Source organism: Petaurus breviceps, unplaced genomic scaffold (genome assembly GCF_028583685.1).
Source record: "Petaurus breviceps papuanus isolate PSGF00001 unplaced genomic scaffold, PetGlider_PUasm1.0 184, whole genome shotgun sequence".
Taxonomy (NCBI): Eukaryota; Metazoa; Chordata; class Mammalia; order Diprotodontia; family Petauridae; genus Petaurus; species Petaurus breviceps.
Genome location: NW_027185793.1, coordinates 16,100,041 through 16,124,189, shown reverse-complemented (window position 1 = coordinate 16,124,189; position 24,149 = coordinate 16,100,041). Strand labels below are relative to the sequence as shown.

Here is a 24,149-nt window from a genome sequence, read left to right as displayed (position 1 = left end):
CAAACCCCTGAACTCCTGTCTTTTTTGGTTGAGTCTCTAGATCTTTAATGGAAGGTTTGTTAAAAAATCCATGGCAATTTTGCATCCACTCAGGATGGGTGTTCTCCACCAAGGGGACAGCTACAGGGTATGTGTTTTCAACTGATGGACTTGCAAGTACTTGGATAATTGGCAGAATTAAGCCAAGTCTGATGCCCATCACTTCAGGTCACAGAGGAAGTTCTTTTAATCACAACAAACTCAAATGATATCTAGACAAGGTAGGGTCCCATCAAATCCCAATAGGTGTGTGTGTGCGTGTGTGTGTGTAGAATTTGACCTAAAAATTTGGACGTGAGGTCAGTAAGGAGAGAGTGAGAAGATAGGAAGGAGTGGCACCTACTGTAGCTGGCATTTTCAAAGGCTTTAGCCATAAACCACAGAAGAGAAAGAGGAGGATTACTGTGGATGGAAGGATCAAGTGAGGTTGGGGTTTTTTTTTGCTTTTTGGAGGGGGGATCGTAGGGCAATTGGGGTTAAGTGACTTGCCCAAGGTCACACAGCTAATTTTTGTGTTAAGTGTCTGAGGCTGGATTTGAACTCAGGTCCTCCTGACTCCAGGGCCAGTGCTCTATTCACTGTGCCACCTAGCTGCCCCAAGTGAGGGTTTTCTGAAGGGAGACATAGGCATGTTAGCATGAGAATAATCCCCATTCTCAGACAGAAAGGGCTTCTATTGGAGGAGACATGATGGAATGGGATCACTTGTGAAGGTTGAAGCCTCCTAAGCAGGGAGTTGGGCCACTAATTCTTGTGATACAGGTGTGATGAAGGGGCCACTATCTGAGTGACAGGAGGTAAGGAGGAGAGGAGAAGAAGGAGCCATTGGCAAAGGCCTCAATTGTTTTTTCAATAAGTGTCCACTCAGGATTTGTGTCTTGGTTATCACTGGTATCATAAATGTCCTTTGTAAAGACAGAATTTTTAGTTTACACATTTTTGTTATTTGAGGCCTCCGAGGTTGAGTTCTAGGTCTCTCCTAGTGTGAGAATCAAATCAAATTCGTTCTTCTGACTCCAGGGCCGGTGCTCTACTCACTGCGCCACCTAGCTGCCCCGACTTCTATTTATTAATCATATGACCTTGTACTAGTCACTCAACTGCCCTTAGTTTTCTAATTTATAAAATGGGAATGCTATTTTTTTTTTTGCTTCAGACCTGTGACTTCATTACTATAGGAAACTGGAGATGAAAAAACTCCCTCAACAATGAAGATTAGCAACTAGTCTGCAATTTAGTCTTAAGAAAGGGAAAGGAATCAGCATTTGTATAGAGCCTACTAAGTGACAGTCAATATGTTAAGTGTGCTTCATAAATATTACCTCATTTGATCCTCACAACAACCCAGTGAGGCAGGCACTACTATTATCTTTATAATACCAAGGAGGAAACAATGGTAAATGCCCATTATGTGACTTGCCTGGGGTCTCACAACTAGCAAGTGTATGAGGCTGGCTTTGTTCTCAGGTCTTTGACTTCACTTCTCCACAGTGGCCTCAATTGCACTGAGATACTAGGAGATTAAATAACAAGGTCAGATGTTGGCCCTAGAGTCAAGAAGACTTGAATTCAAATTTGGCCTCAGATATTTATCAGCTGTGTGACTCTGGGCAAGTCACTTAAACACTCCTTGTCTCAGTTTCCTCAACTGTAAAGTGAGGATAATAGCATCTGCCTTGTAGGACTGTGAGATAATATTTGTAAAGCACTAAATATAGTGCCTGGCACATAGTAGGTGCTATATAAATGCTCATTCTCCTTCCTCTTCTCCCCCACTTCCTGACTCTTAACCATGGTATCATGCTGCCTCTCGGGAATATTACTGCTTACACCAAAAACCTTATGGAGTTGTGAGGTTAAAATTAGTTTAAAATCACTTGGTCAAATATGTAAAAAGCCAAATCAACCAGGCACTGTGCTAAGTGCTGGGGATTAAAAAAAAAAATCCTGCTCTCATGGAACTCATACTCTGAGGAAGACTACATGCAAACAACTATATGCAAGCATGATATAAATACAGAATAAATCAGGAATATTCAACTGGGGGAGAGGAAGACTTGTTATGGAAAGTGGGATTTTAGCTGGGACTTGAAGCAAGTCAGGAAAGCCATAAAGTAGAGATGAGAAGGGAAAGAATTCTCCTCTTCCACAAGGGGGGCAAGCCCCTTAAAACAAAGAGAAGTAGGAAATGGGAGTGTTTTGTGCAAGGATGAGTAAGGAAGCTTGTGTCACAGACTGCAGAATACCAGGGAGTAAAATGTAAAAGGGGACAGGTAACGAAGGGCTTTGAATGCCAAATAGGAGATTCAGGATTTTATATTTGATCCTAGAGGAAATATGAAGCTGTGCAATTTAATGAATGTTTCCCTGGATGGGGAAACTGGCATGGTCAGACCTGTACTTTAGAAAGATCAATCAACTGAGTGTTAGACAGACTAGAGTGGGTAAAGACTTAAGGCAGAGAAACCAAACAGCAGCTCAGGCATAAGCTAATGAGGGTGGTGGTACTAGGGTGGTGATAGTTTCAGAGCAGAGAAGGGGAAATATACTAGAGAACATGAGAGATGTTAACAAAGACAGAATAATCACAATTACCTAACGGATTGGATATGGGAGATGAAATAAAGTAAGGAGTTGAAGATGGTGGTATCCTCCACTGTAAAAAGAGGGAAAGGTTAGAGTGGAAAGATAACGGGTTCAGTTTTGGATACAATGAGTTTCAGATGTCTACAAGACAACAAATTTAAGATATGCAATAAAAATAAGGTAAGGTTGGAGGTTAGGAAAGAAAGAGCTGGACACATAGATTTTAGAATCATCTTCAGAGAGGTGATAATAGAATACAAAGGAACTAAAGAAATTACTAAGGGAAATAGTATGTAGGGAGAAGAGAAAAGAAGCCAGGACAGAGCCATGGGGGCATTTATGGTTAGTGGATACAGCCTGGATGAAGATCTAGCAAAGGAGACTGAGAAGGAGGGGTTGGATACGTGGGTATGTAGAAGGAGCAGCAGTAGAAAAGAGTGTCACAGAACTCTGGAGAGAAAAGTGTAAACAACAATGTCAAAAGCTACAGAGAAGTCAGAAAGGATAAGGATAGAGAAATGATGACTAGATCTGGCAATAAAGAGATTATTAATAACTTTGGAGTGAGAAATCTCAAATGAATGATGGACTGGAAGCTAGAGACCTGTGAAGAGAGTGAGAGGAAAAGAAGTGGAGACACCAGTTATACATCACCTCCTCAAGGAGTCACAAATGGGAGGAAAGACACAGTATGAGAGTTATTATGGCTCAGTCAGTTAAGTGAAGGTTTTTGGAACATGGGTAAGTCATGGCATGTTTGTAGGCAGCCTTGACAGGAAGAGATTAAAGATTGGTGAGAGTGAGTGTGATGGAAGAGAAAACCTGCTAGAAAAGATGAAATAGCCTCAGACACTTAACACTTAATAGCTGTGTGACCTTGGGCAAGTCACTTAACCCCAATTGCCTTGCCCTGCCTTCCCCCTTCCAAAAAAAAAGCAAAAAAAAAGATAGAATAAAATAGGATCACTTTTGCATAGAGAGGGGTTTGCCTTGGGAAAAAAAGGCACTTCTTCAAGTGAGACAAGAGTGAAAGAAGAGACAGTGGCAGAAGGCATCTAAGTGATTGATGTGAGATGAGGAAGCACAGAGATGAAGGAGATCTCAACAAATGGACTCCATGTTTTCAATGAAAGATCTCAGCTAGGAAGTTGGAGGGAGAGGGATTCATAGAAGGTTTGAGGAGGGATCAAAAGGTTTAATTAAGTTTCTTTGGGGATGGGATGGTGAATCAATGAGGGATATGTGAAAACTACTTTACTGCAGTAAGGGTTCAATCATATAAGCTTTGATTATTATAATGTCTAAGAAACTGAAAGTTTCTAACAAAAATGTTCCTTGACCTAAACTCATCCCGTGCCCAAAAAGGTCATTCACATAATACACAGAAGATACAACATTTTTTCTCATTTGTAGTTATTATTTACGATGACTTTCTTGAATGAGAGAATAAGAGAAATGAGATTTGAGAGAAGAACAGAGAAGAGTTAAGGCAAAATTGAGGACTACGTCAAATAATGAAGAAATCATTGGATTATTGTTCCAGCTCACATAACCCTGAGTAAATCATTTAACTTAGCCTTGCTTTCCTCATCTATAATACAGAGGTAATGATGCCTTTCCATTCTAATTTACAGGCTTGTTAGAAGGATCAAATGAGATGCTATGTGAAACAGTTCTTTGAAAAGTATAAAGTGAGGGGTGGCCAGGTGGCGCAGTGAGTAAGAGCGCAGATCGGTTCTGGCCTCAGATACTTAACACCCACACAAAATAATTGGCCGTGTACCCTTGAGCAAGTTACTTAACCCCAATTGCTTAAAAAAAGAAAAGAAAAGTGCTATATAAATACAAGGTAAGAGCAATATCAGAGGCATAGACAACAAAGAAAAAGAAGTTATAAGAAAGACTACGTCAAAAGATGTTTATTCTTAGTAGCAAATATTTCCTTACCTCTTTCTGTAAGTTAGAAAGCTGGGAGGAAAGGCTCTCAATCCTCATATGACTTTCCTTCAGTTCTTCCCTGGCACTGTTGACAGTGGATGTGATCATCTCTGAGGACAATCTAGCATTTTCTAGCTAAACAAAATAAATGAAACAAAGTTAGTTTCATCACATAGATAAGCACTAAACAAAAGCAGAAGCATGAGTCAACAAGAGACATTTCATAAATAATTCTGCTAGTAAAGAGTTTCTGAAATACAGGAAAAGCGTCACGAAGCTTCCTGATCTTGACACTGAGAACTAGCAGTTTAAATTGGCCCTAGACTTGATTACTGCTTGCTACACAAACAGTTTCAATGAGTTAATGATAAGGTTAGTGATGGCCCCAAAGCTTTTAATATTGTTTTTTCAATTCAATTTTTAACATCTCATGCAAACTTCTAATTAGATAACTGGGAAATATCAATTCTGGTGTAGCAATAGTAGTATTGCCCAAGTAAGTTACTTGGACAGAAAAAATATGAAGTATATCAGATCCTTATAACCTACTAGGTTAACTAGCTAATTAACTAGCCTGATCCTAAAGACCAAGAACAATCAATAGATAGTAAATTTGTTTAAAACCAGATATAAGGCATATTATTACGGCATTAAGTTCTATAAATAGCCTTTGTTAAGAACAAACAGAAATCCACAACTAACTTTGAAAGACTTGGGTTTTTCCACATTGATGAAAAAAAGCAAACAAGCATTTATTAAGTGCCTACTATGTGCCACGTACTTGGCTAAGCATTTCACAAATATTATCTCATTTAATCCTCACAACAACCCTGGGAGATGGGTGCTTTAGTTAAGGAAAAAGAGGTGTATGTCTCATATTCATCCTCAGAGAGGATAAGTAATTTGCACAGGACCAAACAAGTAGTAAGTTTCTGAAGCCAAATCTGAACTCAGGTCTTCTGGATCTGGGGTCCAATGCTCTACCCACTGCATCATGATGGGACAGGGTCAATGGTATACAGTCATCACTTAGGTCTTTGTCTGAAGTAAAAACATGATTCTTCTGGTGATTCCCACAACTGTTTGATTTATATAACACTAAAAAAATCTGAAACTGCCTAAAAGAAGAATAATTTCTCTACCCAATTCAAATTTGTGATTCATTTCAGAAACATAAAACTTAGGTGCAACTAAAAAATTCTGGCAATGGCTTTATGCTGTATCTTGTCAGGTGATTAGAAACTTCTTAAACAAATGTTTTTAAAAGGGAAAGACATCATGCAGAAGTGGATAGAGAGCCAGCCTCAAGGAACACCTGGGTTCAAGTACTGTCTCTGACAGACTGGTTATGAGACCCCAGCCAAATGAAGTGAACTTGCAGGGTCCTCAGGCAACTCTCTTAGACTTTAAATTGCTGAACAAATGGTGACCTGCATTAGTATAGGAGCTTCCTCATCAGAAGTTCCTTATACTAATGAAATCACAAGTCTACTCCAAAAAAATTTTTTTTGCAAAGAATTTCTCACTTTGGCATGATAACTCTGTTCCAGCTCCTCTTTGTACAACTTGACATGCTCATTCTGCTGCTCTCTCATCTCCTGGAGTGCTTGAGCCAATTTGTACTCATATTCCCTCTGGCGCCCAGAATCCACTTCTACTAAACGCGTTTCATGCTTTCTTCTTGTTTCATTGATCTCCTAGGAAAAGAGAAAAAAGCAACAGCTCATCTCCCTCCATAGGAACATGAGACACAAAAGTAATGTGAAATTGCACATGTTAGCATTCTCATGCCTAACCTTTGCCTGGTACACATTAACCACTTTTTGGCTATTAATGATGATCTGCCTGATCATCAGAGGAATAAACACTAGAATTAACAACTAAAGCAAATGTTAGAATCTCTAAGTCCTTGGTCAAAGCAAACAGAAAATTGTGAATGACCATCATTTCTAGAAAAAGAAAGAATCAGTAAAAGAAACCATCAGCACCAAGCTGTTTCTGATAAAGTCTTCAGAGAGTGAATGAAGATCACATTCTTGATTACAGTAATTTCAGTTCCTTGTTTGGTCAGCAGCAGTGGTCTTGAGCAATTTATTCTACATCACCCCCTTTCAGATGAATAAAGGATGAGTCACCGATTTAAGTAAACATAATTTTTAAGTGTCAATAGCTGTAAGAATATTTTTCGTTTTGACTTGAAAGTTTTAAGTTTGTTTTTTTTTTACCTCCTCATACATATTTTTGCGAAACTCCAGATCTTCAGTAAGGCTTTGACAATGGTTCTCGAGATCTACTTTGAGTAAGGTTTCATCTGCTAACTGATTCTTGGTAGCTGCTAAGGATGCTTCCAGCTAGAGAAAGTAAATATAATTAGTAGCAATAAATACATATGGAAAAAATAATCTCTGTACATAGTAATCATAATCATAATCCATGGTAAGAAAATCTGAAGCTATCTATGAATCAAATTAAACTTACTAAATTTTTAATACCATAATTGTATATCTTATAATGTGGGTATCTTTACTGAACTAAATATTTAAGTGCCCACTCTAATTATACCAAGCTCAATCAAAAAAGCAAAATGCAGCATCAATTGAATCCTTACTTTCTGCTACTGGAGAACGAGAAAGAAGAGATAAATAAAATTTATCCTTTTTGACTGTAAGCTTCGTTAAGGCAGACACAGTATTTCATTGATCTTTTGAATACAGCTAAGTATTCAAAAGTGTCTTGGCACACAGAAGAAAAAAATTAAGAAATATTTTCTGAATGGAATTTTTTTTAACTGAACTGGAAATGCAAGTTTTAAATTTTGATCAAACATTTTATCCTTTTCCTTTTACCAGAGCAGCATAATTATGTCTCTATTTACCTCATTTTTTGAAAAGTAATCAAGTCAACAAGCATTTATTAAATATTTACTTTGTGCCAGGAATTGTGCTAAGAGTTGCATTTACAAAGAAAGTCAGAGAACAGTTCCTGCTCTTCAGGAACCTACACTCATTAGAGACTCCATTCTACTCCCCATTAGGGATAGAGAAAATGCACATTAAAAAAACAACAATGTATCAACAAGATACAGGCAGAGGAACTTGGAGATAAGCTTAGGGGGAAGGTGCTAGTATTAAGGAGGATCAGAAAAGGGTTCTTGTAGAAAGGTAGAATTTTTGCTACCGTGTTTCCCCGATAATAAGACACTGTCTTATTAGTTTTTTTGGACAGAAAAACACCAGAGGGCTTATTTTCAAGGGAGGGCTTATTTTAATGAACATTGACAGCAATTTTAATAAACAGGTAAATGTGAACAAAAAAATGTACCTTTATTCAATAATGAATTCAATAAAGAACAGGATGATGCACTCACTGCTGCAGCTCTGATTGGATGCAGCTCGGAGAGCGGCATGCGGTTCATGGGGGGGGCAGTGCATACAGAGAGTAGCGTAATGTAGCATGTAGCACAGGGGATCACCTTCACTACAGTAGCAATCTCAATAGGGCTTATTTTCGGGGGAGGGCTTATTTTAGAGGAATCTTACACAGTAAGGGGAGGGTTTATTTTCGGGATAGGTCTTATTATCGGGGAAACACGGTAGGATCTTTAGGAAGTCAGAGAAGCCAGGAGATAGAGACGAGGAATGGATAAAAAGGATAAGAAAGGATAAAAATGGAGTTAGCACCTGTGGAATCTTAGAGTCATAGAACTGGAGCTGGAAGGGACATTATACGTTCTTGTAATTTAACCCCCACATTTTGCAGATAAGAAAAATGACACCCAGAAAGATTAAGTAACTTGCCCAAGGTCATACAGTGGCAAAGTTAGGATTTGAACCCAGGTCCTCTGACTCTAAATCCCAGGCTCTTCCTATTGTATCACAAGGTCACCTTAGGGGAAAGATGAAAAGGAAAAAAAGAACTACTTAATCCATAAACTGGATGTTCTGTCCATGAATAACTATTTACAAATCAAGTATATTTTTCTTAGTTAATAACCTTAAGACTTTTTTTTTAATCCAACTCTGTGCCAAGGGCAGACTACAAAGAATTAAAGAACAAGAGAGGACAGTTAACCTGCTGTCATGTTCAGAATGGAGGACTTCTGTTGATCTCACCTGCACAATCTGGTCCCTCAGCTCCTCCAAGTCCCCCTCCAGGCTTTTCTTGTCACCCAGTGCTGTAGCCAAGGCAGCCTCTTTGGAATTCAATGAAGCCTCATATTCTCTAAGCTTAATCTGGGCACCATTAAGATCAGATTCCTTCTTGGCATAACTACAAAAAATTTGAGAAAGCTGTGAAGCAAGTTCAGAACACTCTAAAATAACTCTATACTGTCCACTTTCTATGCCTCTCCCAAAAAGATCAATAAGAAACCACAAGTTTGTGTATGTTGCTGTTTTTTTAAACGAATGCTGCTGAAACAAGACAAGTCTTTTATTGGACCTATCATTCTTCTGGAAGGGAGCAGGGGAGGGCATTCCCCAGGAGAAAACTCCCTCTGCCAGCCTAGATCATCACCTACTTTACAACTTTTAATCTTAGAGAGCTGCCTGGGGCATTGAGACTTTAAGTGACTTGCCATGGGTTAAAAACATGTTAAAGGCTGGGTCTGAACCAAGGTCTTCCTAACTCTAAGGTTAGGTCTTTATGCCATGAGTCCTGAATGACCAGAAGGGGTAATCTAACAGAATTCTAGTGCATTTTCTATATTAAGACACCAAATTTAGAGGGGGACAAAGCCAAGATGATAGAGTAGAATCACAACTTTCCCACGGCTCCGGCTTCCACCTTCCCCAATCTATGTAAAAAGGGGACTCTGAACAAACTTTGGAGCTACAGAACCCAGAAAATGACACGGAGAAGCTAACCTCCCACTGAGGACAGCCCGGCAGGAATTGGCCAGCATAGTGCTCTGAGAACTGACCCCAGCTCCATGGGAGCCAGAGGTTTTAGCCCCACAGTGGGCCTGACCAGCTACCGGCTGGAGGGACTCCAGATCACCAGCAGCTGTGGCCGTTTCCAGATTTATCAACACATAGATGCGAAGGACAAAGTGAGAGGTCAGTGCAGTCTGGACTTTGGGACCAGTAAGTGGGAGTGCGTGGCTTTTACCTCCGGGGGCGAGAAGATGCTGAGACTCCGGCCTGTGCCACGTGGCAGCTTCAGCTCCTGGCCTGCAGAGTGTAGGGGGACCAAGCACCAGTCTGAGGGGTAATCGCTCTTGCTTTAACCTGCTTGGATCTGGATTGCAGTCTAGGGTGGAGGTATTGGGGTGTGTGTCCAGCTTACCAGAGCTTGTGGAGGCTTCAGAGAGGGCACCCATCTAATACCTCCAGCAGCTGAGAAAACCCCAGCGTTTGGGACGAAAGCTCCCCTGTCTGGTGGCAGAGTCCTACTGTGGCAAAAAGCCCAAAAGTCAAGTAATTGAGTGGCAAAATGAGCAGGCAAAGGAAACAAAGCAGACAGAAGATTCCAACATTACACTCCTATTTTGGGAACAAAAAAGAGCAAAGCATGGAACAGGAGGAAGACGGTGAAGTCAGAACTCCTGCACCAAAAGCTTCAAAGGAAAATACGAGCTAGTTACAGGCCATAGAGGACCTTAAGAAGCAGATAAGAGAAGTGGAGGAAAAATTGGGAAGAGAAATGAGAACGATGCAAGAAAATTATGAAATGAGAGTCAACAGCCTGACTGAGGAAAAAAAATACCTTAAAAAAACAGACTGACTCAAATGGCAAAGGAGGCTCAAAAAGGCAATGAGGAGAAGAATGTCTTAAAAGACAGAATTTGCCAGATGGAAAAAGAATCTCAAAAGCTCAATGAGGAGAATAATTGCTTCAGAATTAGATTGGAGCAAATGGAAGCTAATGACTTTATGAGAAATCAAGATGCTGTTAAAGAGATCCAAACAAATGAAAGAATAGAAGGCAATGTGAAATATCTTATGGGAAAAATCACTGACCTGGAAAATAGGTCCAGGAAAGATAATTTAAAAATTATTGGATGACCTGAAAGCCATGACCAAAGTAAGAACCTAAAAATCATCCTCCAAGAAGTTCTCAAAGAAAACTGCTCTGATGTTTTAGTACCAGAGGGCAAAATAGAGGTTGAAAGAATCCACCAATCACCTCCTGAAAAAGACCCCAAAAAGAAAACTCCTAGGAATATTATAGCCAAGTTCCAGAATTCCCAGATTAAGGAGAGAATATTACAAGCAGCCAGGAAGAAACAATTTGAATATTGTGGAAACACAATCAGGATAACCCAGGATCTGGCAGCTTCTACATTGAGGGATCGAAGGGCTTGGAATATGATATTGCGGAGGCCAAAGGAACTGGGATTAAAACCAAGAGTCACCTACCCAGCAAAACTGAGTATCATGTTTCAGGGAAAAATATGGTCATTCAGTGGAATAGAGGACTTTCAAGCATTCTTGCTGAAAAAACCAGAGTTGAATAGAAAATTTGACATTCAGATACAAGAAGCAAGAGAAGCATGAGAAGGTAAACAGGGAAAAGAAATCATAAGGAACTTATCAAAGTTGAACTATTAACATCCCTACATGGAAAAACAATAATTGTAACTGATGAAACTTTTCTCAGTAGTTGAAGGGATTAGAAATTATATATATATATATATGTATATATACATATATATGAGGGTATATGGGCATATGAATACGTATGTGAATGGGTGCATATATGTTTACAGGTATACATAGAGGGCACAGGACCAATTTAACAGGAAGGGATGATACTTAAAAGGTGAAATTAAGAGGTGAGAGGAATATAATGAGAGGAGATGGGGAGAGACAGATTGGGGTAAACTATCTCATACAGAAGAGGCAAGGGAAATTTGTTACAATGGAGGGGAAGAATAGGAAGGCAAAATGGGATGGGTCAACCTTATTCCCATTGAATTTGGCTTGAGGAGGAAGTGAAATACACACTAAATAGGGTATCTCACCCTCCAGGAGAGTAGGGGGGGAAGGGGATAAGAGGGGGGATGATGGAAAGGAGGACAGGCTGGGGGGGACGGAATTTGGAAGCACCCACTTTTGAAAAGGGACGGGATCAAAGTAGAGAATAGAACAAGTGGGAGGTGGGATAGGAGGAAGGGAAATATAGTCAGTCTTTTACAATATATCTACTATGTTATTGTTTTGCATTAGCCATACATGTACAACCTATACTGAACTGCTTATCTTCCCAGTAAGAGTAGGTGATAAGGAAGGAAGGGAATGAATCTGGAATTCAAAGTTTTAAAATCAAATATTCAAATATATATATATGTATATATATATATATATATGTGTGTGTGTGTGTGTGTATACTATTATTAATACCATCTTACATGTAACTGGGAAATAAGATATACAGGCACTGAGGCATAGAGACCCACTGGAAAAGTCGAAAAGGGTATGGGAGAAAATACGGGAGAGAGCAGATTGGAGGAAGGGATATTCTGTGGGACTGCTATTTTGGGGCTGTGGGTAGGGGAAAAACGGGGAGAAAATTTGTAACTCAAAATCTGGTGGAATTCGAATGATGTAAATCAGAAGTTAATAAAGCATTAAAAAAAATAAAGATGCCAAATTTACTATATATTGCCCCCCTCCCCCCCACCCAACACACACACGTGCACACACACCCCACACACACAATTTAGGAAAACAAAGGTGGGAAGCTAGACTGAACAAGTAAAAACATTTATTATAGATTTTTCTTTAAAAAAAAATCACATTCAGTACTACCCCATAGATATAAAATGGTGGTAAACAAAATATGATTAAAATAGGACTAAATGACATAAAGAATAAAAGTTCATATTTGTAAGTGAACCTTCAAGATTTACAATGCATTTTGAATGCAACCGTGAGCTAGATGGTGAAGACAAGGAAAATGACTTCTCATTTTCCTTTAATTATTTGTCCAAGGTAAGAGCAGTTGAAATTGTCTTCTGACCCTAAAAATCCAGTGATTTCCAATACTTTGTTGTCTCTCCAAAATATAGTATACCACTACCATAGAGGATTAGAGATTAAACCTGTAATTTTATTGGTATAGAAGGATCAGGCCCATGAGAAGCCCCTATACTTTGAACCTGGGAAAGATAAACCCAGACTTTCAAAAGAAGGAAAGTAGCATGGGAAGAAGTGAAGAAATATAATGTATATCTTCTTCTCCCCTTAGCCCCCCACCCCCTTTTATTTGGTCATGGTTTTCAGAGTCCAGTGATTCTTAAATTACCTTTCCTTGACCTATTTTCCAGGTCACTTGTTTCTGACAATTTCCAACTTTTTTAATCTTTTGATTTGTTCTAAGATTTCTTGATGTCTCATAGAGTCTCATTGATTTCTGTTTGGCCTATATAGTCTTATTTTTCAGAGATTCCTTTCTTTTTCATCACTTACCTTAGGCTTTACCACCTTTTCTTTTAAACTATTTATTCTCCTAATTCTTTCCTCAAAAGATTTTTTTCTTATTCCATTTCTTCTAGGTTGTTAAGTAGTCCTGTGGCCAATCTGCTTTTTCTTTTGAGTCTCTGCTTGCAGTGGACATGAAGTCAGATTTGTAATAATTTTTTCGTATTAGTTGGTGTCTTTTTTGTTTTACTCATCTCTCTAGCTTTAGTTCTAAATTGTGACTCTGTGGCAGGCCCGGGATCCCCACCCCTGTTGGACTTTGGGATTCGATGTTCACTCTACTTAGTGGGACTTCTACCCTGGGATCCCTGGGTTCTTGTTTTAACCTCTGCTTCTGAGAGATCAGGCCCCTGTTCCCCTTCTGCCCCCTCTCCCCCCTCCCCCACCTTTCAACTTTACAATTCTTGATTTTCAGGGCTTTGTCTGATTTTCAGGATATGAGTACTACCGTGTTTCCCCGATAATAAGACCTATCCCGAAAATAAGCCCTCCCCTTACTGTGTAAGATTCCTCTAAAATAAGCCCTCCCCCGAAAATAAGCCCTATTGAGATTGCTACTGTGTTTCCCCGATAATAAGATACTGTCTTATTATTTTTTTTGGACAGAAAAACACCAGAGGGCTTATTTTCAGGGGAGGGCTTATTTTAATGAACATTGACAGCAATTTTAATGAACAGGTAAATGTGAACAAAAAAATGTACCTTTATTCAATAAGCAAATCACTGGGGAAGAACAGGATGATGCGCTCACTGCTGCAGCTCTGATCGGATGCAGCTCGGAGCGCGGCATACGTTTCACCCGGGGGGGGGGGTACGGTGCATACAGAGGGTACCGTAATGTAGCGTGTAGCGCAGGGGATCACCTTCACTACAGTAGCAATCTCAATAGGGCTTATTTTCGGGGGAGGGCTTATGTTAGAGGACTCTTACACAGTAAGGGGAGGGCTTATTTTCCGGATAGGTCTTATTATTGGGGAAACACAGTACTGTAGTGAAGGTGATCCCCTGCACTACACGCTACATTACAGTACCCTCTGTATGCACCGTCCCCCCCCAGGTGAAACGCACGCCGTGCTCCGAGCTGCATCCAATCAGAGCTGCAGCAGTGAGCACGTCATCCTGTTCTTCCCCAGTGATTTGCTTGCTGGTGCCATTGAGAGCAGTGCCGCGGAGGAGAGCTGAGGCAGGACAACATAAAAACCCGGTATGTAAGCGGGAGTGAAGGGGCATGATGGAGGATAAAAAGGGCATGATGGAGGAAAAAAGAAGAACTCAGGGGGCATGATGGAGTGAAAAGAAGGACTGATGGTCATAATTTTATTATTCTGTCTGTTTTGACCCCCAGACATGAGTACAAAATGGAAGAGCTATACTGTTGAGTATAAGAAAGCAATTGTAGAGGAGTCACATGGCAAGAATCTTGCAGTTTTCTGTAAAGAAAAACTTTTGGATCTTCAAATGGTCAGAAAATGGAGAGCAGATTATAATAACCTCAATCAACAGGTGGATGAGGGAAAAGGGAAAAAGTGCAGGTCTGGATCAGGTCGGCAGCCCTTATATCCTGACTTGGAGATCCTCATTGGTGAATGGATTGCTGACAGGAGAGCAAAGGCCTTGGTTGTGCGCAGGGCTGATATTCAAGCATTTGCCCTTTCAATGGCACCAGAGTTTCAAATGGTCTCAGAAGGATTCAAAGCATCACAACACTGGTTGGATGGTTTCCTTCAATGGTACAGGTATGAACTGTCCCTAAGAAGATCAACAACACTGTTTAAGCTGGAAGATGCTGATGTTATTAAACGTGCACTTGCATTCAAGTCCTTTATTGATAGGATCGACATTTCCAAGTACCAAACCTGCAATATGATTGCTATGGATGAAACTGCAGTGTTTATGGGACAAGGATCTCAAACAACAATTCATCACAGGGGTGCAACGTCAATCTACATTCCCACCACTGGCTATGAAAGTGCACGGGTCACCTGTGTTTTGGCAATTCGTTTGGATGGAAAGAAAGCCACACCTCTAATCATCAGTAAGGGCAAGAAAGATAAGATTGAACGTGTATCTGGCATTTACGTTCTTGAAACCGAAAAAGCCTGGTGTACACAAGCCGTTATAAGAAAGTGGGTTGATTTAATGCTGCTACTTGTTATGTGAGGTAACCAAAGAGGTCTGATAGTCTGGGATTCAGCCAGCACTCACCGCGCTAAAGAAATGAAGAACTTCCTTGCAGAGAGAAGAATAGATCAAGTAATGATTCCTGCAGGAATGACTGCCTATCTCCAGACCCTTGATATTGCAATAAACAAGCCATTCAAGGACCATTTGTGCATGGAAGTCAACGACTACATTGAAAATAGAATGGAAAGAAATCAGCGTGGAAACTTTGTGAAGCCCTGTCTGCAAGAAGTCGTGACTTGGGTGAAGAAGTCATGGGATAAAATTACTGACAGCTGTGTCGCCAAGGCACTACGAGCAGGTTACCTGGACAAGACATATTCATTTAAAGAGAGCTATATTGCTGGACATGACAGATTGGGTCCACTTCTGAAGGAAATGGAGGCGCAAGACATCCAGGATGGAATTCAGGGTATGGACACTTATGACGATGTTGTTGGAGAAGATGACATGATCATTATTGAATAAAGGTACATTTTTTTGTTCACATTTACCTGTTCATTAAAATCGCTGTCAATGTTCATTAAAATAAGCCCTCCCCTGAAAATAAGCCCTCTGGTGTTTTTCTGTCCAAAAAAATAATAAGACAGTGTCTTATTATTGGGGAAACACGGTAGCTATGTCAGAGCCATTGGAGCCTGGGCTGAGTCTGACCCCTGCAATGCTAACCCTGATGCAGAAGCTTTGACCTAAGCCTTTTCTGACTGGCTAATTTGCAACTCCTTGGGGGCACCCTGGAGGCCTCTCATTCACCCTATTAATGCTCAACTTAGTTTGGATGCTCAGTCAGCATAAGTCCATAGCAATTTAGAATTCCCAAGCTCAACAGATCCCCCTTATCCTCAGGCTCCCCAGTAGCTGAGATTACAGGCCTTACCCTAGATAATAGATTTCAAAAAATAAAAAATGAAAATTGACCAGAACTATTAGAACCAAAGGGTAAAGACAGAAATAATCCACCTACTAACTCTTAGAAGGAACCCTGAAGGGAAAATTCCCAGGATTGTCTTCATAAAAATCTATAGGGCTCCCATTAAAGGCAAAATACCATAAGCATCAAGTAAAGAGTTCAAGTTCCAAGGAACTATAATTAGGATCACACAAAGCCTGACAGCTTCTACTAAAACTGAGACAAGATCTTGGAATACAACATACAAAAAGCAAAAGAGAAGGGGCAGCTAGAAGGCACAGTGAATACAGCACCCGCCCTGGAGTCAGGAGGATCTGAGTTCAAATATGGCCTCAGACACTTAACACTTATTAGCTGTGTGCCCTTGGTCAAGTCACAACCCCAACTGTCCTGCCTTGACCCTCCAAAAAGCTGCCCCATGATTTGGGGCAGCTAGATGGCACAGTGAATAGAGTACAGGCCCTGGAGTCAGGAGGAGCTGAGTTCAAATCCAGCCTCAGACACTTGACATACTTACTAGCTGTGTGACCTTAGACAAGTCACTTAACCCCAATTGCCCTGCCTTCCCCCCTCCAAAAAGGAAACTAAAAAAAAGATAGAGAAAGGTTTACAACCAAGAAAAGCTTACCTGCCAAAGCTGAGAAAAATCCTACAAAGAGGAAAATAAACCTTTAACAGAATAGAAGACTTTTAAACATTTCTAATGAAAAGACCAGAACTGAATAAGAACTTTCAACTACAAATACAAGAGTCCAGAAAGCCAATTTGAGCAATTGGAAGATGCTGTATGATGATCTAGTGTTAATATTCTAACAGGGGAGAATAAACAAGTATCAGGATGACCCATCCTGCAAATCTGAGCTTAACCATACAAGAAAAAAATGGCTGTTCACTAATAAAGTTAGAAACATTTTTAGAAAGAAAACCACAACTGAAGAGATTAGTTGCTTCTCAAACACCCTTAACAAGAGAATTCCAAGAGGAGTGAATAAATGCACACAACAACAGAAAGACCAAGAAAAGACTCATTTCTAAAGGTATACATAATATAGTTTGTAGTTTGGAAGTGCTATTTTTTTTCTTTTTTTTTTTGCCTTTTTGGGGGGCAATTGGGGTTAAGTAACTTGCCCAAGGTTACACACTAGTTTTTTTTGTGTGTGGGTGTTAAGTGTCTGAGGCCGGAACCGAACTCGGGTCCTCCTGACTCCCGGGCAGGCGCTTTACTCAAAGTTCTATTTTCACTCTCTATTCTACTTCGTTACATAATTCCCCTTGACATTCTAGATATTTTTGTTTTTCTAAATGAATTTTATTATTATTTTTATCAAGTTTTGTAAAGTATCACCTTAGTAATTTTATGGGTATAGCATAAAATGCATGAATTAATTTTGTTCATATTGTCATTTTTATTATAGTGGCATGACCTAGCCATGAACACTGGATATTCCTTGGGCTATGTAAGTTATTCTTTATTTCTTTAAGGAGTATTTTGTAATTGAATCTATACAAGTTTTCTATAAGCTTTAGTAGGTTGATCCCCAGATAGTCTAGCCATTTTATGAGTATTTGGAATGAGGATTGCTTTTCTATTATTGTTTGTTTTGTCTTATTACCACTACATAGAAATGTTGTTGACTTTTGAGAATTTATTGTGTAGCTGCACCTTTACTGAAATTACAAATTGTCTCAGTTAATCATTCTGATTCCCCAGGACTTTCCAAGTAAACTGTCATATCATCAACAAACAGGGATAATTTTAACTCCTCTTTACTTATCTTTATACCTTTAGTCCTTTCTCTTGTCTTCTCACTGTTACAAACATTTGCAGAACCATATCAAATTCCTCACTATTGTAAGGGATGTGGGCCTCCCTTCCTCACTCCCGCATTTACTAGAAAAGAGAGCATATTCTCGTTTCATAAGATGCTTTTTAAAAATTTTAGATTCTTTTCATGATTTTTCTTTTAAGAAAAATCCCTCTACCTACACATTGTAGGGTTTGTTTTTTTTTTTTTGCATAACAGAGTGTTGTACTTTGTCAAAAGTATTTTCTACATCTTTTAAGGGCACATTTCCACTATATGGGCACATTTCAGAAAGGGACATAGAACAATAACTCTTTGCTGGAAATACTATGTTAAATTTGAAACATACAAAAGCAATGAAATAGATTTACTGTTTCATCTACAGAAATCCATTAACATTGAATTTTTTAATTTATTTTTTTATTTATTACAAGTTTGTATTTCCTTCCAAATTCAATTATAAGTTACACACACACACACACACACACACACACACACACACATACCCTCCAGACCTATGATTTCATCACTCTACAAAAGCAGATAAGCACCCTTCTCTGCAATTTTTATTCTTAGGGAGAGGTTAAAAGGACTCACCCAGCATCACATAGCCATAACATGTCAGAGAAATGACTTTTCCACCAAGTCCTTCGGATCTAGTCACAGTTCATGGAATTTTGGAAACCCCTGACTTATCAAGAGTTCAGCTCCTTAGGAATGAATCCCAAAAGCAGGAGGCAAATTCTTTCAAACTAAATACATAATATTATACTAAAACTCATTAATATATAAATATGAATCCTCCCTATAGTATTTATATACAAAGATAATCAATGTTCATAATTATATACCACAGCTTTACAACAAAAATTCTGACACTATCCATATTAATTTATATTATACCTATAACAACCAAGTTACCAAGGAAAGTGCAGTTATATGAAAATCATCTTTAATCGCTAAGAAGAATCTGAAAGCAACACAACAAATAACAAAACAAATAAGCAATAACCCAATTCAGATAAAGGAAAACAACAGATAAGATTGCAAAGAAAAATCTTGATATAAATTGAAAATATGGACTACAACTACTTTTGATTGATAAAGTGCTTACTAAGAGCAAGGCACTGTGTTTAAAACTGAAGAAACAAGAAAAGGAAAATGCAGCACCTACCCAAAAGGAGCTTACATTCTAACATGGAAATAGCATACAGAAACAAGAGCTTATAAAATCAATAGTTAATAGAAAGTAACCTTAAGAGGGATTAGCACTCATAGCTGGGAGGGAGAAGAAAAATTTTATTACTTGAGCTGAATCTTAAAGAAAAACCATGATTCTACAAATAGTGAGTTGGGAATATTCCAGGTATGACACTAATTAGGGTATCTCACCCTACAGAAGAGTAGGGGGGAAGGGGATGAGAGGGGGCATGATGGAAGGGAGGGCAGGTGGGGGTGGGGGGAGAGATGGAAGCACTCACTTTTGAAAAAGGACAGGATCAAAGCAGAGAATAGAACAAGTGGGAGGTGGGATAGGAGGGAGGGAAATATAGTCAGTCTTTTACAATATATCTACTATGTTAATATTTTGCATAGCTACACATGCACAACCTATATTGAATTGCTTATCTTCCCAGTAAGAGTGGGTGACAAGGGAGGAAGGGAATGAATCTGGAATTCAAAGTTTTAAAATCAAATGTTTAAATACACACACACACACACACACACACACACATATATATATATATATATACACTATTATTAATATTATTTTACATGTAACTGGGAAATAAGATATACAGGCACTGGGGCATAGAGATCCACCATGCCCTACTGGAGAGAGCAGATTGGAGGAGGGGATATCCAGTGGGATTGCTATTTTGGGGTGGTGGGTAGGGGGAAAAACGGGGAGAAAATTTGTAACTCAAAATCTTGTGGAATTTAATGATGTAAACTAGAAGTCAATAAGGCATTCGATAAAAAAAAAATTCTACCTATAAAAAACCATATTCCATGTATGGGAGAACACACCAAGTGCAAAGACATAGAGATGGGAGATGGATTGTCAGAAATAAGAGACAGCAAGCAGCCTAGTATGGCTGAACTGTAGAGTACTGGAAGGGAGTAACATTATGAAAGAAGAGTAGAAAGGCAGGTATGGCAAGCACTTGACTAACTTAGATGATTGAGCAGTCACTCAAGTGGCTATCAGTCATCAAACCAACTTTCCAAATCCCTTGTGAAGAGCTTTAAATGCCAAAGGGACCTTAGATTTGATCTCTAGAGTAATAGGCAACAGATACACATTATGAAATTAGTTTGGGTGAGTGTAATGTAATGCCAAGCAAAGGCAACTTCCCAAGGTTCAAAATAGCAGTATAGGTATTAAAATCTCCATTTTATTCAGTGACAAATTAAAAACAGAGAAGATCAAAATATGACATCATTCAAAATACAGCATTTATTAAGTGTGATTCAATAATCTCCAGATACTACCTGATTTAATCAAGTACTACCCCACCCCAGGACATTACATTCATTCAATCAATTACAAAGTCCCTCTTCTAAATACTACTCCACCCCTAGGCTGTACCTTCATTTAGTCCATCACAAAGTCCCTCTTCTCAAATGGAGATTAGTTTCCAATCATAAGTAAAGTACATTCATTTGTTCAATCACAGAGCACAAAAAGGTCAAAAGTTCCCCACCCCTGGATCACAACTAAATCTACCCCAGAGTTGCAACAAGCTTAAGCACAGCACTTAATACCCAAATGGAGGTCTTTTCTTCATCTTGACACTAGGCAAGTTCTCAGCAATCTTTGTTCCTGGGGAGACAAAGCTTAGCAAGGACACAAGATACATTGCCAGTCCCTTCATTAATTCATTCTCTGTTTGCAGAACAGTCCTAGGACCCTTGAAAACATTAGCAAAACCCTCTTCCAGGATTTCTGTAAACATACAACAAGAGCTTCTGAACCAACAGCAAGGTTCCAAGCCCTCTGCAACAACAGCACTGTCCTTCACCAGTGGACAGAATTCACTCTCTGTCTGCAGAACAGTCTCAAGAGCTCTGAACCAACAGCAAGGTTCCCAAACTTCAGCAACAACAGGACTGTCTTTCACCAGTGGACAAATCTGGCAAAACAACATCAAAACAGACAAAGTACCAGCATAACAGCCATATCTCCTCAGTCCTTGGCGGCTCTGGGTGGCAGCTCTCAAAAGTCCTGGGCAATTCAAAGTGGCCCTCAGCAATCCTCTCAGTCTCTCTCTCTGCCTCCAAGATGCTGCTTCCCAAAAAGTTTTTCTGCCTCTCTCTTGTGTCTCTCCAAATTTTATGTCACCAGCTCCTCCCAGTTCAGCCCTCTCTTTTCAGTCAACAAGTCCATCCCACAAGTGGGATTAACAAGCTCTGGGTTTTAACACAATCAAACCAAAAACCAAGCCAATACAGGGGAATCTTTAAATTACATTACTATTATACTATTCTACCTTAGCTCCTCCAACTATGACTATTGTCATTTTCTGTCATATTTGCTGACCCAGTAGATGTAAGGTGGGGATATATCTTTCAGTTGACAGGACTGCTTGGGTCCACTCTACAGAATCATAGAATTTAGAGTCGAAAGGGATGTTAGAGGTCATGGTATGGATGCAGATAGTGAAAGTTAGACAAGTTTTATTTATTATGGGGTTTATGCCTCTGGTTCCACAGAACTGGTAGAGCTGGAGAGCACTCCTTCCAGCATGAAGGTACATAGTAAAATTGAATAAACAGTCAGAAGGACACATGATGAGGGTAGGATAAAATAAAAAAATGGGATAATTTTGTGGAATATTACATTGGGCTATGATAAAGTGTGAAAATTTCTCCTTCTATAGATTATTGTTTTTAGTATCCACACCTGCCATTGTAGAACACTAGATTTCCACTGACAGATTACTTTGGCTTTGTTGTCATTGCTCTTTTCAGTAAATACATTACAATGTTTTTCATGACAGACTACAGTCTATCCTATATTGGCTACATTTTACATCCTTTCTGAGGGAAGCCCTTGCTGAGGTTTAGTAACTTCCACTTTTCTTATCAGCATCACACTTTAAAATAATTTCTTAGCTGGGGTGTTTCCTGGAAAGAATTACTTAGGTGGCTAATCTTATTTTTTCATATTGAACCTTGTTATGACCTCAGTGTCAGTATACCTTATTTGAATATAGCCCATATTATACTAGGCATTTATTATACTTAACTCATTTTCCTCATTACCTCTATTTAGTAGGAGGGGTAAAAGAGGTAGCTGGGTGGTACAGTGGATAGGGCACTGAACCTAGAGACAGGAATACCAGAGGTCAAATCCAGCCTCAGATACATACTAGTTGTGTGACCCTGAGTAAGTCACTTAACTTCTGTCTGCCTCAGTTTCTTCAACTGTAAAATGGACCTAATTGTAGTACCTACCTCCCAAGGTTGTATGAGGATCAAATCAGTGCTTAGCACAGTGCCCTGCACATTACAGAGGTGATATATAAATAAATAAAAGCTTATTCCCTTCCATTTCCTTAAGACAGTGATAAGTTTCTGAATTTGTTGTTTAGTTGTGTCTTACTCTTTGTTATCTTGGCAAAGTTACTGGAGTAGTTTACCCTTTCTTCTCCAGTGAATTAAGGCAAACAGAAGTTAAGTGACTTGCCCAGGGTTACATAGCAAGTGAGTGTCAGACGCCAGCTCTGAACTCAGGTCTTCCTGACTCCAAGCCGAGCAATCTAACCACTGAACCACCTAGGTACCTGTGTTTCTGGATAACCATAAACACCTTCTTTTTTTCCCTCCTTACAGTATTGATTGACCTTCTGATCTCTAACATTGGAATCTACTCTGAAGGTTTTAACTTCAATAGGTCACAGTGGATTTTTAGGGTCTCTGTGATTACACTTTAGAACATATTTTACATGGGGAGGTTTAGGGGAGAAATAGGGGGTTTGTCCAGAGGGTTGAGGAGATTAGACGATTTGGTTATTGTAACAGAACATGATAAAGAAATTGAGGAGCTTGTGTTTGACATGAAACCACTGTTCTAGGATGTAGTGGGAAGAACACTAGGTTTTAAATTAGAAGACTTGGGTTCCAATCCAAGTTCTGTCAATAGCTCTATGGCCCAAAAAAATTAATCGGTAAACCTCAGTTTTCTCCTCTGCATAATGGAGATAATAATGCCTTTACTACCTAGCTCATAGGGATGTTATAAAATCACATGAAATAATAATGTATGTAAGACATAATTTATATGTTATATAAATGTTGGCTACTCCTATTTGTTATCAGTAATGTAGTATAACAACTTGGAAACACCCATCTTTCCTTTTTAGGTATCTCTTTGCCTCCAATATGCATTTGGTGTTTGGGTGAAAAGAAATAGGAAGTAAAGACTGTAAAGGGTAATAATAAAGTTTTAATATTGTTTCCTTGAGAATTGACTACACAGTTTGTATTGGTACCTCAAAGTTTTACAAAATTCTGGTGCAGCCATTAATTAATTAAAATAATTAAAATTAAAATTAATTAGCATTAATTGCAATAAGGCTTGGGTTTGGGAAACTTAAAAGCAAAAAGATTTTATCAATTTCTCTTCATTTAATTTCTTAATTTGGCAACAATTGCCTCTTCAAATGAGATATGTCCTGGGAAAGGGAAAAGGAAACCCAGGCACAAAAATTACGCATCTGAGGAGACTTTTGCAGCCATCTCCAAATCTTGAATGAGATTGGAGCAATGCTGGTGGTCCAAACATAGATAATATGGAAGCTGCACAAGTGACTTATCTTCCTTTTTATATAGAAAAAGTCCCATCCCTTATCTTTTCGGGGATTCCAATATGGAGATCGGTAAGGTTGCAATTTGCTACCTCTATTTCTAGATCTATACTTTGGGAACCTTAAGCACAGTAACTGATGAGGTGGATAAAATTATGGACCTGCAATGTTTCCTGATTTACCTATGGTTAGCTAACAATGGGATATGGAGGGTCTTATCTGTATTGATAGGTGCTTTCAAGCTCTTTGGAGTTATTATTCAGAAAAGAAGAAAAAGTTCGGGGTGCTAAACTTTTTCCCCTGAACTAGGTGAATGATACATATTTGACTGATTAAAATAATTTTTTAGGAGCACAAGCTAAAAAACAAGAGGAAAACTGATGCAGGATTCCTTCCAGTTAATATGTGCAGAATTCCAAAAGAGTACCCTTATCGGCTTGTATCTGACAAGTGC

At 39.1% G+C, this 24,149-nt stretch overlaps 1 protein-coding gene across 1 annotated transcript in view; it reads right to left on the bottom strand.

Moving 5' to 3' along the window:
- LMNB1 (lamin B1) overlaps window positions 1–24,149 on the bottom strand; it is an 86,725-nt gene that overhangs the window by 46,506 nt on the left and 16,070 nt on the right. The window contains exons 3-6 of the mRNA XM_069088169.1: window positions 8,676–8,832; window positions 6,789–6,914; window positions 6,090–6,260; window positions 4,573–4,698 (exon numbers count right to left, since the gene is read on the bottom strand). Coding sequence (XP_068944270.1) covers window positions 4,573–4,698; window positions 6,090–6,260; window positions 6,789–6,914; window positions 8,676–8,832 — 580 coding nt within the window. The remainder of the gene's footprint in view (window positions 1–4,572; window positions 4,699–6,089; window positions 6,261–6,788; window positions 6,915–8,675; window positions 8,833–24,149) is intronic.